Raw genomic sequence first — 17,289 nt, forward strand, 5'->3', positions numbered from 1 at the left:
TATATGATGGGTACATGATAGGTACATGATAGGTATATGATAGGTACATGATAGGTACATGATAGGTACATGATAGGTATATGATAGGTATATGATGGGTATATGATAGGTATATGATAGGTACATGATAGGTATATGATGGGTACATGATAGGTACATGATAGGTACATGATAGGTATATCTACATGGGGGGCTTCTGTTGTGAAAGGAGGGACTCTGATTTGAATGTGGGGCTTCTGATGAGAAAGGAGGGACTTTGATGTGAATGGGGGGGCGGGCTTCTGATCAGAAAGGAGGGACTCTGATATGAATGGTGGGGGGCTTCTGATGAGAAAGGAGGGACTCTGGTGTGAATGGGGGCTTCTGATGTGATAGGGGTTGCCCAACACATATAGAGAGCACTTGTACATTTTTAGTTCTCTGTCAGCACTCGGCCTTTTCTCCCAGCAGCAGAATCCCACCCAAAGCTCTACAAAGTCTCCAAAACTCGGGACCCGGTGTATTAACCCCTCCCACTGACTGTATGTTTGCTGTGTCCCCCACATGGCTTCTCACAAACTGCAAATGGGACTTCTTATGGCTTTCCTCCAACAATGGCTTTCTTCTTGTCACTCTTCCATAAAGGCAGATTTGTGGAGTGCACGACTAATAGTTGTCCTGAGGAAAGATTCTCCCCCCTGAGCTGTGATCTCTGCAGCTCCTCCAGAGTTCCCATGGGCCTCTTGGCTGCTTCTCTGATGAATGTTCTCCTTGCCCGGCATGTCAGTTTAGGTGGCCGGCCATGTCTTGGTAGGTTGGCAGTTGTGCTGTACTTTTCCCATTTTCGGATGATGGATTGAACAGTGCTCTGTGAGATGGTCAAAGCTTGTGGCATTCTTTTATACCTTAAACCTGCTTTAAACTTCTCCACAACTTTATCCCTGACCTGTCTGGTGTGTTCCTTGGCCTTCATGATGCTGTTTGTTCACTAATGTTCTCTAACAAACCTCTGAGGGCTTCACAGAACAGCTGGATTTATACTGAGATCACATGACACACAGGGGGACTCTATGTACTAATTAGGTGACTTCTGAAGGCAATTGGTTCCACTAGATTTTAGTTAGGGGTATCAGAGTAAAGGGGGCTGAATACAAATGCCGCCACACTGGTTACAGATTTATTGGTAACAAATGTTGAAAACCATTTCTCATTCTCCTTCCACTTCACAATTATGTGCCACTTTGTGTTGGTCAATCACATCCAATCCTGATAAATACATTGACGGGTTTGGCCATAACATGACAACATGGGGGCATTTCAAGGGGTATGAATACTTTTTCAAGGCACAGTATTTCCTGCAGAGAGTACAATGATGAGTCCAGGAGATCCAACAAACCTTCAAGCAATTAATTCTGAATGCATTAGTACCGGCAGCTCTGAGACGCCACATTTCAGGATGGACATAATGACCCCCTTATCTGGTGCTCAGAGCTCCATCACATGTAGCCGTGGCTGGTGGCCTAATTCACTGAGCATTCCTTCAATTAATTTCCTTCTAGTCTTATCATTTTGCTGATTAGTCACCACCGGCTACAAGATACGTTTGTTTCCTGTAGGATGTTATTAAATCTGCGGAGAGTATTTCCGTGGACAGCGGGAAATGCTGCAATACAGATGGAGGCAACTCAGCCCGGTCCTCTAAATTCCTACTTTCAACCTCCACAAGGATCGATAATACACAATCATTAGTCGATGTAATTTACCTTGAAGGCAGACAGACAAGTTAATATTGAATGTGTAATCACTCTTATCCTGGAGATACGGCAGAGGCACGGGATCCTGCATGGGAGAAGAATCAATGAGAGGAGAGCAATGGATGGGGAACCTTCCCAGCCTGACAAATGTCTACCATCACCAGACCGCAAGGTACAGCCAGCATGGAAGAAAAATATATCTGAAATATCATTTATAAATATTCTTCCCAAATGTATTGACATATATTTTGAAATACTACAATTTTGGCCGTATTCGATATATTTCAAAATATATTTCAATAAGTATATATATATATATATATAGGAAGTGAGAACAAATTCCTGGAGATCCTTTGGGGACCCTCAAGTCACCAGAATCAGTGTTCCCATTGGAAGAGTTCCCCTCTATCACTTTTCGGGGGACAACCGTAAATATGGGATTTTCTTTCACTTTCAATGATAATGTTAAACAGGATAAATAGAGAGGGTGAATCTCCCTAACAGGGGGCGCAGACAGCAATAAAAACCTGACAGGGGGTCTAATCCCTCCCCCACTCCATCCAAAACTAAAAAAGTTTTGCGTTTAGTTATACTTTAGGTTTTTAGAATGCAAGCATTTGTGATCAGAGAATAGGTGTAGGAACTCCACCATTTTGAGTTACTTCTTGTCCCGCCCCCTACCCACCTCCAAGCACCGTCCCTTGTATTCACCCGCCTACCCACCTCCAAGCACCGTCCCTTGGATTCACCACCCTACCAACCTCCAAACACCGTCCCTTGTATTCACCCCCCTACCCACCTCCAAGCACCGTCCCTTGTATTCACCCCCCTATCGACCTCCAAGCACCGTCCCTTGGATTCACCACCCTACCAACCTCCAAACACAGTCCCTTGTATTCACCCGCCTACCCACCTCCAAGCACCGTCCCTTGGATTCACCACCCTACCAACCTCCAAATACCGTCCCTTGTATTCACCCCCCTACCCACCTCCAAGCACCGTCCCTTGTATTCACCCCCCTATCGACCTCCAAGCACCGTCCCTTGGATTCACCACCCTACCAACCTCCAAACACCGTCCCTTGTATTCACCCCCCTACCCACCTCCAAGCACCGTCCCTTGTATTCACCCCCCTATCGACCTCCAAGCACCGTCCCTTGGATTCACCACCCTACCCACCTCCAAGCACCGTCCCTTGGATTCACCACCCTACCCAACTCCAAGCACCGTCCCTTGGATTCACTCCCTAGCCACCTTCGAGCACCGTCCCTTGGATTCACCCTCCTACCCACCTCTGAGCACCATCCCTTGGATTCACCCTCCTACCCACCTCCAAGCACCGTCCCTTGGATTCACCCTTCTACCCACCTCCAAGCACCGTCCCTTAGATTCACCCCCTACCCACCTCCAAGCACCGTCCCTTTGATTCACCCCCTACCCACCTCCAAGCACCGTCCCTTTGATTCACCCCCTACCCACCTCCAAGCACCGTCCCTTTGATTCACCCCCTACCCACCTCCAAGGACTGTCCCTTGGATTCACCCCCCTACCCACCTCCAAGCACCATCCCTTGGATTCACCCCCTACCCACCTTCGAGCACTGTACCTTGTATTCACCCCCTTGCCCACCTCCAAGCATCGTCCCTTGGATTCACCCCCCTATCCACTTCTAAGCACTGTCCCTTGTATTCACCCCCCTACCCACCTCCAAGCACCGTCCCTTTGATTCACCCCCTACCCACCTCCAAGGACTGTCCCTTGGATTCACCCCCCTACCCACCTCCAAGCACCATCCCTTGGATTCACCCCCTACCCACCTTTGAGCACTGTACCTTGTATTCACCCCCTTGCCCATCTCCAAGCATCGTCCCTTGGATTCAACCCCCTATCCACTTCTAAGCACTGTCCCTTGGATTCAGCCCCTACACACCTCAAAGCACCGTCCCTTGGATTCACCCTCCTACCCACTTCTAAGCACCGTCCCTTGGATTCACCCCTTATTTTTATTAAATGTTGCAAATAAATAATATTTTATCATAAGTCTTGGCCAAAATTTATTCCATTATCTTTTTAGTAAAAAAAAAAAATAACCCAAATTAGTTTATAAACAAAAATTATAATTTTTAAACATTTTTTTTTTACATTTTTTTTTATATTATTATTTATGTTTGTTGTTTTTTTTTTACATACTGTCACCTTAGCAGTACAGGGTCACCATGGTGACACTGTACTACTTGTGGGGGTTGATGAGGATTTTTTATTTTTTTTTTACACTGATTGCTTTTACACCCATAAAGGCTGTAAAAGCAATCATTTCTCCTTCTCTCTAGTTGCATTCTTGCAGCCATTGAGAAATACTGTGAGAGCTGTGATTGGTCACAGCTTATCATATGGTAGAAGGCTGTTGTGAATGGCCCTGTACCATGTGATCTCTGTGATCATTCACAGATTTCACACGTAGTAAGCAATGATGTCAGGAAGTGACATCATTGCTTACTACTCTGCATGTGATCACTGATTGGCCAATCAGTGATCACATGATCAGGACCTGGCACAGAGGTCCCGTACGACGATCGGTGTTCCACAATGTCCTGAGGACACAGCGGGCACTGGATCGCGGTGCTGTGCGCTCCCAGGGAGCACGCACAAGCAGGGGGCGGGGAGAACGTTTATAAACGGCCACCTGCCCTGCACTGCCACCGTCCAGCCGTTTATATACAACGGCCGGACGGGAGTTGGTTAAAACGCAAAATGCATCAAGACGCAGCAACAATGCAATACATGCTTTGCTGCAGCATTTCCATTGCATTCTATAGAACCAAAAACGCAACTTTTACGCTCAAAAAAGTCCCTGACCCTTTCCAAAACGCACCGGGTGAAAACGCGCAGATGTGAACCTGTCCCATAGGAAATCATCTTACACGGACTGTACTGCGTTTCTACAAAACGCAGCAGAAAACGCATGTGTGTGAACCTGGGATAAATATATATAAATTATGGGGGGTGGGGGGATTCTGAAACATTTTCTAAAAATTGTATAAAGAAGGTATCGGAGTTATCCTGAAATCTCGCATCTTTGATGACATGCGTTAATAAAGAATATCACTGTCATGCTGCATACATGTGTAGCAAAAAAAAAAAATCATTGAGCCAAAATCATATTATTATGCTGCTTATCTGGTTCTTCTAGTCACCTGGATTGGATTGGGAAGCACAAACGGCATCAGCGCCTCCATCGGCACCACCCATGGAGAGATCGATGTGGCGAAGTTCTTACTCAAGAAAGGTCCAAGTGGAACATATTCCCATTTCTGGATGTCCCGAGCTAAGAAGAAAATACAGTGTTACAGGAAATTGAAAATGTACATACATTGTGGTATGAAAACATTTCAAGACTAGAATTGTAACACGCCAACAGATGGCAGCACGAGGCTGCACACACAGTCACAGGGAGCAGCGACCTTCATAAGTCAGTTTGCCAAAAGACATCGCACTGTGTATATCGGGAGCTGTGCAACTGGTGCTATTCTGACCACGTGCGTTACCGCATCTGCTATTTCATCACGGACAGCAAGTTAAAACAAAGAGCAAATGTGAAATTCTGTGTGAAATCCGTACAAGTTTCGTCACCGGTAATGATCCTCAACGTGAAGGATGGGTCATCCATGGCACTCTGACGGAGTTCTTGGCAGACTTTGATGCGATGCTCCTTCTGTTTCTTGGTCAGCAGCCTGGGGATGAACTTGTTCAGATCACACATGAGGATTGCCTGGACTGCTCCATATGACACAACGACAATGGCAGCGATGGTATGGATTGTTCTCCGACCATCATCATGCACAAGTTGCCGAATAGTTTCCACATTTTCAGGGGTTGAGCTTGTTGAAGGTCTTCCTGATCTCTCAACATCTTCCGGTGATGTTCTTCATTTTCAGGGGTTGAGCTTGTTGAAGGTCTTCCTGATCTCTCGTCATCTTCCGGTGATGTTCTTCATTTTCAGCGGTTGAGCTTGTTGAAGGTCTTCCTGATCTCTCGTCATCTTCCGGTGATGTTCTTCATTTTCAGGGGTTGAGCTTGTTGAAGGTCTTCCTGATCTCTCCACATCTTCCGGTGATGTTCTTCATTTTCAGGGGTTGAGCTTGTTGAAGGTCTCCCTCATCTCTCCACATCTTCCGGTGATGTTCTTCATTTTCAGGGGTTGAGCTTGTTGAAGGTCTCCCTGATCTCTCCACATCTTCCGGTGATGTTCTTCATTTTCAGGGGTTGAGCTTGTTGAAGGTCTACCTGATATCTCGACATCTTCCGGTGATGTTCTTCATTTTCAGGGGTTGAGCTTGTTGAAGGCCTTCCTGATCTCTTGTCATCTTCCGGTGATGTTCTTCATTTTCAGGGGTTGAGCTTGTTGAAGGTCTCCCTGATCTCTCGTCATTTTCCGGTGATGTTCTTCATTTTCAGGGGTTGAGCTTGTTGAAGGTCTTCCTGATCTCTCGTCATTTTCCGGTGATGTTCTTCATTTTCAGGCGTTGAGCTTGTTGAAGGACTTCCTGATCTCTCGTCATCTTCCGGTGATGTTCTTCATTTTCAGGGGTTGAGCTTGTTGAAGGTCTCCCTGATCTCTCGTCATTTTCCGGTGATGTTCTTCATTTTCAGGGGTTGAGCTTGTTGAAGGTCTTCCTGATCTCTCGACATCTTCCGGAGATGATCTTCATTTTCAGGGGTTGAGCTTGTTGAAGGTCTCCCTGATCTCTCGACATCTTCCGGTGATGTTCTTCATTTTCAGGCGTTGAGCTTGTTGAAGGCCTTCCTGATCTCTTGTCATCTTCCGGTGATGTTCTTCATTTTCAGGGGTTGAGCTTGTTGAAGGTCTCCCTGATCTCTCGTCATTTTCCGGTGATGTTCTTCATTTTCAGGGGTTGAGCTTGTTGAAGGTCTTCCTGATCTCTCGTCATTTTCCGGTGATGTTCTTCATTTTCAGGCGTTGAGCTTGTTGAAGGACTTCCTGATCTCTCGTCATCTTCCGGTAATGTTCTTCATTTTCAGGGGTTGAGCTTGTTGAAGGTCTCCCTGATCTCTCGTCATTTTCCGGTGATGTTCTTCATTTTCAGGGGTTGAGCTTGTTGAAGGTCTCCCTGATCTCTCGTCATTTTCCGGTGATGTTCTTCATTTTCAGGGGTTGAGCTTGTTGAAGGTCTTCCTGATCTCTCATCATTTCCGGTGATGTTCTTCATTTTCAGGGGTTGAGCTTGTTGAAGGTTTTCCTGATCTCTCGACATCTTCCGGTAATGTTCTTCATTTTCAAGGGTTGAGCTTGTTGAAGGTCTCCCTGATCTCTCCACATCTTCCAGTGATGTTCTCCATTTTCAAGGGTTGAGCTTGTTGAAGGTCTCCCTGATCTCTTGACATCTTCCAGAGATGTTCTTCATTTTCAGGGGTTGAGCTTGTTGAAGGTCTCCCTGATCTCTCGACATCTTCCGGTGATGTTCTTCATTTTTAGGGGTTGAGATTGTTGAAGGTCTCCCTGATCTCTCGACATCTTCCGGTGATGTTCTTCTGCTCTTGAAGCGCACGTGCCGCTCAGAACACCTGGAACGACTCATTGCTGCATTACTGTAAGCTTGCTGAATCCTGTCAGACGTCTCTGTGGCAGATTTGCCCGGTTCCACAAGGAATTTTTCCTTTGATTTTTGTTCTAACTTGCCATGCATGATGAAATAGATATGATAACGCACGTGGCCAGAATAGCACCAATTGCACAGCTCCCGATGTACACAGGACAATGTATTTTGGCACACTGACTTATGAAGTTTGGTGCTCCCTGTGACTGTGCATGCAGCTTTGTGCTGCCATCTGTTGGCGTGTTACAAAACTAGTTTTGTAACTTTTTGATATCACCTGGAATTAAATACAATGTAGCAACATATATTCAGAATATATTAAAAAAAACTTCTGCCCTTGCGGCTTTGTTCACACTTGTGCAAATTGTCAGTCGCACGACAAGTCGCAGCCCATTCTTTACAATGGCACCCGTTAAAATCAGTGTGACTTAAAGTCGCAGCGTGTTTGAAAAGTTGCCTGCACCACTTTGATCCAGAGAGTGTAAAGTCGGATCACCGTCGCTCTTGAAGTCGCATCAAAGTCACACTCCAAAGTCGCACTGGAAATCGCGCAGCTTTGGAGTCACGCAAGTGTGAATGGAGCTTTAATTATGGAGTGAGAGTCCTGAGCATCAGTCAGATCACATATATAAAGGTCTGTGAACAGCTGAGAATAATAATTGGGTCTGGCTACCAGGTAAGAGGTGGTCCTAGGAATGGAAGTTTTGGCCCACTCAAAACTCTACAAAGCCTCCAGGCTGCAGGACCCAGTACAGAAATTATTAACCCCTTGGAGCCGAGTGTACACATAAATGTGGCCCCAATGGATTGGGCTTTTCTCCGTGGGGCTTCATATATGTGTATGTGTCTTTGTGCTGGGAGTGTGCCGCACAGCGTGTTCCCAGCACAGAGATCGGGGTCTCACCAGGAGCCCCGGGTCCCGTGGTGATGATCGGGACCCAGAACCAGGGGCGTATTTACCACAGGGCGGCATTTTTCAGGGGGACAGCGCTGCCTCCTGGAAAAAGGGACTGAAGAAGGGTGGGATCCGAGAGTGTCTCAAGGAAAGGTCCTGATCTCCCCTTGCAATCGGGACCTTTTCCGATTATCAACGACGGTCACATGACCCTAAAGCCCCGCCCCACCTCTCGGTGTTTGAAACCCCTGAAAGGGCCGGGAGGCGCCGGCATTAAGAGGTTAATAGCAAAAACTCAAAAATATTCTTCTCAAAATTGTCGGCATTTTTGTTTATAGCACAAAAAACGGACAGGCGATTAAATACATTTAAGTTGGGTGCGGCGTTGCATGACCACACAATTGTCAGTTAAAGTAACGCAGCGCCGTATCGCAAAAAATGGCCCGGTCAGGAAGGGAGGGGGGGATCCTCTGGAGGGAAAGTGGTTAAGGTTCTAAGAAGACAAAAAGTAAATTTTTTTTCAGCATACCCTGGAGCCCCCTGACTACTTCTGCCATTCTGCCAGTCAATGCCTCGCTATATACAGGGGCATATTTACCACAAGGCAAACAAGGCATTTGCCTAGGGCGGCATTTTTCAGGGGGGCAGCTCCGCCCCCCGAAAGGGCTAATATTACTTTGCTTCACCCACTGCACACCAGCTGAAATTCCAGATGAGGAGGTCAATGCAGGGGCATATTTACCACAAGGTAAACAAGGGATTTGCCCAGGGAAGCATTTTTCAGGGGGGAAGCGGCATTTTGAGAGGGACGGCGCCCCCCCTCCCCAAAAAAAGGGATGGAAAAAGGGACACACCCAGTATGAGGACCAGGTGGGATCTGAGAGAGGCTGCTTGATGGTGTATGCAGAGCCCAACTCTTGTTCCCGGGGATGTCCGGAGCTGTGAAGGTGAGTGTCTTCTCTCTTGCCAGGGTGGGGGGGGGGGGTTGCCAGTGTATGGAGGGTGGTGGTAGTGGAAGGCTCTCTCATGTCGGGTGTTGTTGGTCAATGTCAGGCTCTCTTCTAGGGGGGGGGTGTTGGTAAATGTCAGGCTCTCTTTGGGGGGGGGTGTTGGTCGGTGTCAGGGTCTCTCCGGGGGGGGGGGGTTTGTTGCCTAGGGCAGCACAAAACTGAAATACACCACTGGCTATATATACAGTGACTAGCTATGTCCTTATACAGAGGGGTGCTGCGTGTCGGGAATGGCGGACATACTCTGGGTGAAGAGCTCCCCCTACAGGGGAGGAGAGGATGATCAGTGCAGTCTACAGTTTCACTTGAACAGTGAGTGTCAGGCAGACCCCTGTGATTTCTGCAGCAGCAGTTTTATTTCGGCAGCTGTTAGGATCCCTGGTTGTCACCAGACAGGCTGAGACTAGTGATTTACCCCGATGTCACCTTTGATGCAGGAAATAATACGTCTCTAATTAATGGGAATCATTAAAGCTCCCAGCAGTCTTACCGCTCCAGTCGTTCATCAGTACCATGCCAAAAATGTGCTCATCGGCTCTCTGGATGGGAATTGGTTCTCCTAAATTGTTCCCGGGGCCCACAAAGAAAGCCTGGCACAACAGAAACACACTGTCAGTTTATGTATGAAATTAATGAAAGTGTACAGTAGAATACACCACTCAAAAAAATGAAAAGAAGACTGTAATCCGAGTCTAGCATCACGTCAATGAACCTCCTGGGATATGGATCTGGTCAGGTAAGTAGCAGAGGGGGTTGTTCATCAGTTTCAGCTGCTTTGGTGGTAATGAAATTAATAACAGGTGCACTAGATGGGCAACAATGAGACGACCCCCAAAACAGGAATGGTTTTACAGGTGGCCACTGACATTTTTCCCTACTCATCTTTTCTGACTGTCTTTCACTAGTTTTGCATTTGGCTCGGGTCAGTGTCACTACTGGTAGCATGAGGCCATACCTGGACCCTACAGAGGTTGCACAGGCATATCAACTCCTCCAGGATGGCACATCAATATGTACCATTGCCAGAAGGTTTGCTGTGTCTCCCAGCACAGTCTCAAGAGCATGGAGGAGATTCCAGGAGACAGGCAGTTCCTCTAGGAGGGCTGGACAGGGTCGTAGAAGGTCCTTAACCCATCAGCAGGACCGGTATCTGCTGCTTTGTGCAAGGAGGAACAGGATGAGCCCTGCCAGAGCCCTACAAAATGACCTCCAGCAGGCCACTGGTGTGAATGTCTCTGACCAAACAATCAGAAACAGACTTGATGAGGGTGGCCTGAGGGCCCGACATCCTCTAGTGGGCCCTGTGCTCACTGCCCGGCACCATAGAGCTCGATTGGCATTTGCCATTGAACCCCAGAATTGGCAGGTCCACCACTGGCGTCCTGTGCTTTTCACAGATGAGAGCAGGTTCCCCCTGAGCACATGTGACAGACGTGAAAGGGTCTGGAGAAGCCGCGGAGAACGTTCTGCTGCCTGTAACATCGTTCAGTATGACCGTTATGGTGGTGGGTCAGTGATGGTCTGGGGTGGCATATCCATGGAGGGACGCACAGACCTCTACAGGCTAGACAATGGCACCCTGACTGCCATTAGGTATCAGGATGAAATCTTTGGACCCCTAGTCAGACCCTACGCTGGTACAGTGGGTCCTGGGTTCCTCCTGGTGCGGTGGGTCCTGGGTTCCTCCTGGTGCGGTGGGTCCTGGGTTCCTGCTGGTGCAGTGGGTCCTGGGTTCCCCCCTGGCGCAGTGGGTCCTGGGTTCCTCCTGGTGCAGTGGGTCCTTGGTTCCTCCTGGCGCAGTGGGTCCTGGGTTCCTCCTGGTGCAGTGGGTCCTGGGTTCCTCCTGGTGCAGTGGGTCCTTGGTTCCTCCTGGTGCAGGACAATACCTGGCCTCATCTGGCGAGAGTATGCAGGTAGTTCCTGGAGGATGAAGGAGTTGATACCATTGAATGGCCCCCACATTCGCCTGACCTAAATATAATAGAACACCTCTGGGATGTCATGTTCCAGTCCATCCGACACCACCAGGTAGCACCTCCAACTATTCAGGAGCTCAGTGATGCCCTGGTCCAGATCTGGGAGGAAATCCCCCAGGACACCATCCGTGGTCTCATTAGGAGCATGGTTTACAATCACTTTAGCTCAAGCTGTGCAGTATTTTTATTGGTAGGGCCATTTGTATTCTTCTGAAAATCAGAAAACGAGACAATTCTCTTTGGCTTCTAAATAGCCATTTTATGGAAGCAACATCAATAAGATTGACATTTTTATGGGGGGGAGGGGTGTATTACCACAAGGAAAACAAGCTGTGAAGACGAGTGTCTTTCTCTGTAATATAATATATATCCACAATATAATATCCAGGACCGACATAATGACTCCATCAGACATACAGCCATGAATGACACAAGTCCGAGAAGTTCTGTCTGTCCATCAGTACTGAAATTTGCAAGATAAAATGGAAATATGTCGGGCGCCTGAATGTTTTATTTCTTCTAATGAGACGCCCCCAAATTATTATCAGCCGGTAACAAATGATCAAAGGACTACAGACGGAGATAACTTATATTGCCAGAAAAGAATTCATCTGTTCCATAGCTAAGGGCCAACTCCACCGGTAAGACCATGTGTGTTGCTATGGCTATTTTAGTGACTTTTGTAGCATAAATATGGGTAGAAGCTGGACTTCCCCTTTTCACATGCTAATTAACTTGTTGGACTGGTTCATGAAGCTCATGGCAGGAAATGATGTTGATGGGAAGTAGGGGGAGGGAACAGGGGACCTGAACACAGCCGTGTGCTGAACAAAGTAGGTAGCACTGGCAGTTTTTGAAGGACTCAAAGCAAGGAGCAATCTGGAGAGATCTTGGGTAAAAGGAAGAAGACTCCATCACCAGGAAGAGCCAATGTAATTAAACATTTAGTGTATACCTACATACATTGTCCATCCATGCTCATTTAGCTATGGAGGATATACAGTGGGGCAAAAAAGTATTTAGTCACCACCAATTGTGCAAGTTCTCCCACTTACAAAGATGAGAGAGGCCTGTAATTGGCATCATAGGGAGACCTCAACTATGAGAGACAAAATGAGAAAACAAATCCAGACAATCACATTGGCTGATCTGGAAAGAATTTATTTGCAAATTATGGTGGAAAATAAGTATTTGGTCACCTACAGACAAGCAAGATTTCTGGCTCTCACAGACCTGGACCTTCTTCTTTAAGAGGCTCCTCTGTCCTGCACTCATTACCTGTATCAATGGCACCGGTTTGAACTTGTTATCAGTATAAAAGACACCTGTCCACAACCTCAAACAGTCACACTCCAAACTCCACTATGGTGAAGACCAAAGAGCTGTCGAAGGACACCAGAAACAAAATTGTAGACCTGCACCAGGCTGGGAAGACTGAATCTGCAATAGGCAAGCAGCTTGGTGTGAACAAATCAACTGTGGGAGCAATAATTAGAAAATGGAAGACATACCACTGATAATCTCCCTCCATCTGGGGCTCCACGCAAGATCTCCCCCCGTGGGGTCAAAATGATCACAAGAACGGTGAGCAAAAATCCCAGGACCACACGGGGGGACCTAGTGAATGACCTGCAGAGAGCTGGGACCAATGTAACAAAGGCTACCATCAGTAACACACTACGCCGCCAGGGACTCAGATCCTGCAGTGCCAGACGTGTCCCCCTGCTTAAGCCAGTACATGTCCGGGGCCCGTCTGAAGTTTGCTAGAGAGCATTTGGATGATACAGAAGAGGATTTGGAGAATGTCATATGGTCAGATGAAACCAAAATAGAACTGTTTGGTAGAAACACAACTCATCGTGTTTGGAGGAGAGAGAATGCTGAGTTGCATCCAAAGAACACCATACCTACTGTGAAGCATGGGGGTGGCAACATCATGCTTTGGGGCTGTTTCTCCGCAAAGGGACCAGGACGACTGATCCATGTACAGGACAGAATGAATGGGGCCATGTATCGTGAGATTTTGAGTGCAAACCTCCTTCCATCAGCAAGGGCATTGAAGATGAAACGTGGCTGGGTCTTCCAACATGACAATGATCCCAAACATAACTTGCACAATTGGTGGCTGACTAAATACTTTTTTGCCCCACTGTATAGCTTGCGTATGTGTATATTGTATATATATTTTGTGATACTTCGGGTGTAACAAGGTGCTAAGCAGCCCCCCCCCAACAGTGCGTGGGGGTTCCTCTGCCACACAACAGCTGTCAGATTTGAAATCCATGACCCGTGAATGCATGAACTACAAGTCCCGTCTGCCTACCTTGGCAGATGAACTTGTACTTAGCAATAGAACACATTCTGGTCATTATCGCACTTGTAGTCCACCGACACTTCCCTCAGCTCCCCAAATAAAAGTCTATACCTTGGCTTAGAGCCGGAGGAACAGTATTCTGTTTCAAATGTCCCTTGAAAATGCAATGACACCTCCCAAGACCCAGTCTGTCCAGACAGCCCACATGGAAGAAAAATATATTTTAAATATAGTTTAAAAATATTCTTCCCAAATATATTGACATATATTTGAAATACTACAATTTTGGCCGTATTCAATATATTAAACAAAAAAATTATATATATATATACTGTATGTTGAAATGCGTTTTTATTACAAAATATATGAAAAATATTTAAAAAAATACATTTTCAAATATACTGTATGTCTTTAAAAATAATCTACATTTTTGGAATGCATTTACAAATATACGTAAAAATATATGTTAAAATGACTTTTTTTATATGGTAAAACATTTTTTAAGAATATATTTAAAAAATATATATATTTTTAAAAATATCTTTCATATATTTTGTAATATCTAAAAAACGCATCTCAGTATGCAGTATACATATATATATATATACACACACACACTGCATGTTGAAATGCGTTTTTCATATATTACAAAATATATGAAAAATATTTTTCAAATATTTCAGACAAACCTGTGTATACACACACACACACACATATATATATATATGTATTTAAATATATTTTTAAATATATTGAATATGGCCACAATTGTATTTCAAATATATGTCAATATGTTTGGGAAGAGTATTTTTTAAACATATATCAAATATATTTTTCTTCCATGTGGGAGTATGGCCACCTGCTAACTTAGCACCATCCACAGGCAGCTTAACTCTTCAATAAGCCACAGAAGCTGAATCCAATGCAATTTAACTTCAGCTAATTACAGTACGGAGGATGTTTTTCCAGTCTTTTGAAGTGTAAGAAGACAATGACTTCCCTGAGCTCCATCTCCGTGAATAACGAATACTTACTCAGGGAACACGGAAGGAGTGGGAAGAATCTAGCTATGACTAAAGTAGTAAGCACTTAAACAGGAGGGGAGGACAGAAGAAGATACCAAAATCACATTTGTAAACAGGTTGTAGTGGCCCACAACCAACTACTGAAAAATGATACAAGACACAAAACGTACATGAAGGTGGGGCACAACAAAAAAATCTGTAGGAGCCTGGCATTGTGTCCGTGATCCACTGGTCATGGTTGAAAAGCTTTGCAGGCTTGTTTGCAAAAAATTAATAAAAGCAAAAATACTGCATGTGGAATATTTTTTTTTTTTTTTTTTTAAAAGGTGGACCTGTCCTTTAATAGTAACCTCTGGGAATGTCTCCACATTTTGAAAGTACGGTGACTTCTGATGAGTACCAGGACAGGTTTGCCTAGTGCCCAGGGTAAGGATGCGGAATTGCGCCCCCTACTGTTAATGCATGTTGTAGAATGAGTTTACTGCCCTGTGATTATTCTCTGTCCCCTGTGCCCGGGGCAGCTGCCCCTCCTGCCCACCCCTTGTCCCGGCCCTACTTCTGTTGTGCAGCATTGGAGTCATCGGTTGAAATCCCAACCAGATTACCATCTACATAGAGTTTTCATGGTGTCCCTGGTCTTGCAATGGGTTTCCTTCCCCACTCCAACAATCTCCTGGTAGGTGAAATGGCTCCTGTCTAGTCTGGCCCCAGCATGCACTGTATATGTGAAATAGGGACCTTAGATTGTAAGCTCCTTGGGATTGGAACTGTTACGGATCCGCCAGGCGCCTCTGGCAGCCCACTGGTCAGGAATACCCAGAGCGTGGAGTCTAAGTCCCGGTCTGCGTGTTCACCAGGGCCCCTGATGGTGGGGATGGACTTGAAGCAGACCAGGACCAGGTCACGACCTCCGAGCAATCCCACCCGTGGCAGAGGGAACCTCCGGGGATGGATACAGGAGGAGAGCCAGATGCGAGGAGGCCGGCAGGCCCAGGCAGGATGGATGGATGGATGGACGGATCGTAGTCAAACTAGCCAGTTGTCACCTAGGCGGGCAGCAAGGTACAGAAACGGCGGGCAAAGGATAATCAGGTCACACGCAGGGTCAGTATAGGAATGGTCAGTCCGCAGAGAGGTTAAAACAAGCTGGGGGTCAGGACAGGAGAAGGCAGCGTAGTCAGAGCAATCTGGGTCAAAAGCAGGAGAAGGCAGCGTAGTCAGGGCAATCCGGGTCAACAATAGTACAGATACAGGAACTCAGGTACAGGCAGAGACCTTGCGGCGATCTGTGACAGCGCAGGGCATCTTTAAATACCGCGCCCTGCGCTGTCATTGGCCGCCCAGCGTGGACTCGCGGCGCCTACTGCGCATGCGCGAGTCTCCCTCAGCCACGGCCGGCCGGGACCTAGTGCCCGTATCCCGGCGCGAGCTGCCGGGACTGCGCACGCGCCGGGCGAGACGCCGCGGCAGACCCTGACAGGAACTGTCGTGATTGCACTGCACTCTAGAATTAATCTGTAATAAATCATTTTGAAAAAACTGCAAACATTTCTCACCATTTCCAGCTCGATATCCAGGAGTTTGCTGGCCTCAAATATCGGAGGTTTGTCTGAAATAAGAATTGATTTCCTATCAGTGAAGGAACATGGGATCCGCCATTCATACACAACACGGGCGAGCGCCATGATGGACGTCACAAATCACAGAAAAGATCTCAACAGACATGAACTGGCATTTACCATCACTTGGCCGAATTTGCCCCTTTGGTCTGCGAATTGGAGACCCTGATACCACGACGGAAGACGCCCGTCCATGATAGCCAACCGGAAGGTGCAACCTGTGAAAGATAAACAGGTACAACCCATAAAACACTCAGGAAAGCTCTTGTGGCCGTAGCAGGCTCTAGATGAGGATAAAGAAGGAGAAAACGCGCCTCTAAGTGTAATATGTACATTTATTTAGCAACATAATAAGAACCGCTCACATGATGAAGGAAACAAAGGCTTTGTCATGTGTGATAAAACTGAGGGACAAGGCAGCGTCCTCCATGTGTGCACCGTGGTCAGTGCTGGAGGAGACTCGGGATGTGTGACTGGAAGCCGGCTGGCATTTGTGAAAGACAAAGATGGCGTCCGGAGTCCAACCTGGAGCGCAGCGTCGACGTCAACGTGATGAAGTGGGGATGTCCAGCATGCAATGCATTACCTTTATTATTTTTTTTTTCATTATATATATAATTCTTCCATTATACTTTTTTCAATATTTTTCATCATTTATCATTATTTTTTGCTAAATTTTTATAAATACAGTGAGGAACAGAAGTATTTGAACCCCCTGCGATTTTGCAAGTTCTCCCACTTCTCCATCATGGAGGATCTGACATTCACATTGCAGGGGATTCCCACTCTGAGGACAGAATTCAGGAGATCACATTGTATGATTTGTAAAGAATGTATTTGTCTCGCACGGCTGAACAGAAGTATTTGAACACCTAAGAAACAGCAAGAATTCTGGCTTTCAAAGACCTGTTACTGCGCCTTTATAAAGTCCACCTCTACTCCACTCATTCATCTCACTTAGTAGCACCTGTCTGAGCTCTTTAAAGACACCTGTCCACCCCACAGTCAGTCACACGCCAACTACTACCATGGGCAAGACTAAAGAGCTGTCAAAAGACACCAGAGACAAAATTGTGGACCTCCACAAGGCTGGAAAGGGCTA

The 17,289-nt window shown here is 46.4% G+C and overlaps 1 protein-coding gene across 1 annotated transcript in view; it reads right to left on the reverse strand.

Moving 5' to 3' along the window:
* FAH (fumarylacetoacetate hydrolase) overlaps positions 1 to 17,289 on the reverse strand; it is a 64,268-nt gene that overhangs the window by 11,172 nt on the left and 35,807 nt on the right. The window contains exons 6-10 of the mRNA XM_089661165.1: positions 16,308 to 16,405; positions 16,125 to 16,177; positions 9,744 to 9,843; positions 4,928 to 5,058; positions 1,743 to 1,818 (exon numbers count right to left, since the gene is read on the reverse strand). Of these exons, the coding sequence (XP_089517291.1) occupies positions 1,743 to 1,818; positions 4,928 to 5,058; positions 9,744 to 9,843; positions 16,125 to 16,177; positions 16,308 to 16,405 (458 nt within the window). The remainder of the gene's footprint in view (positions 1 to 1,742; positions 1,819 to 4,927; positions 5,059 to 9,743; positions 9,844 to 16,124; positions 16,178 to 16,307; positions 16,406 to 17,289) is intronic.

This window comes from Staurois parvus, unplaced genomic scaffold (assembly GCF_062004578.1).
Source record: "Staurois parvus isolate SC_StPar_1 unplaced genomic scaffold, SC_StPar_1.0 ptg001319l, whole genome shotgun sequence".
Classification (NCBI taxonomy): Eukaryota; Metazoa; Chordata; class Amphibia; order Anura; family Ranidae; genus Staurois; species Staurois parvus.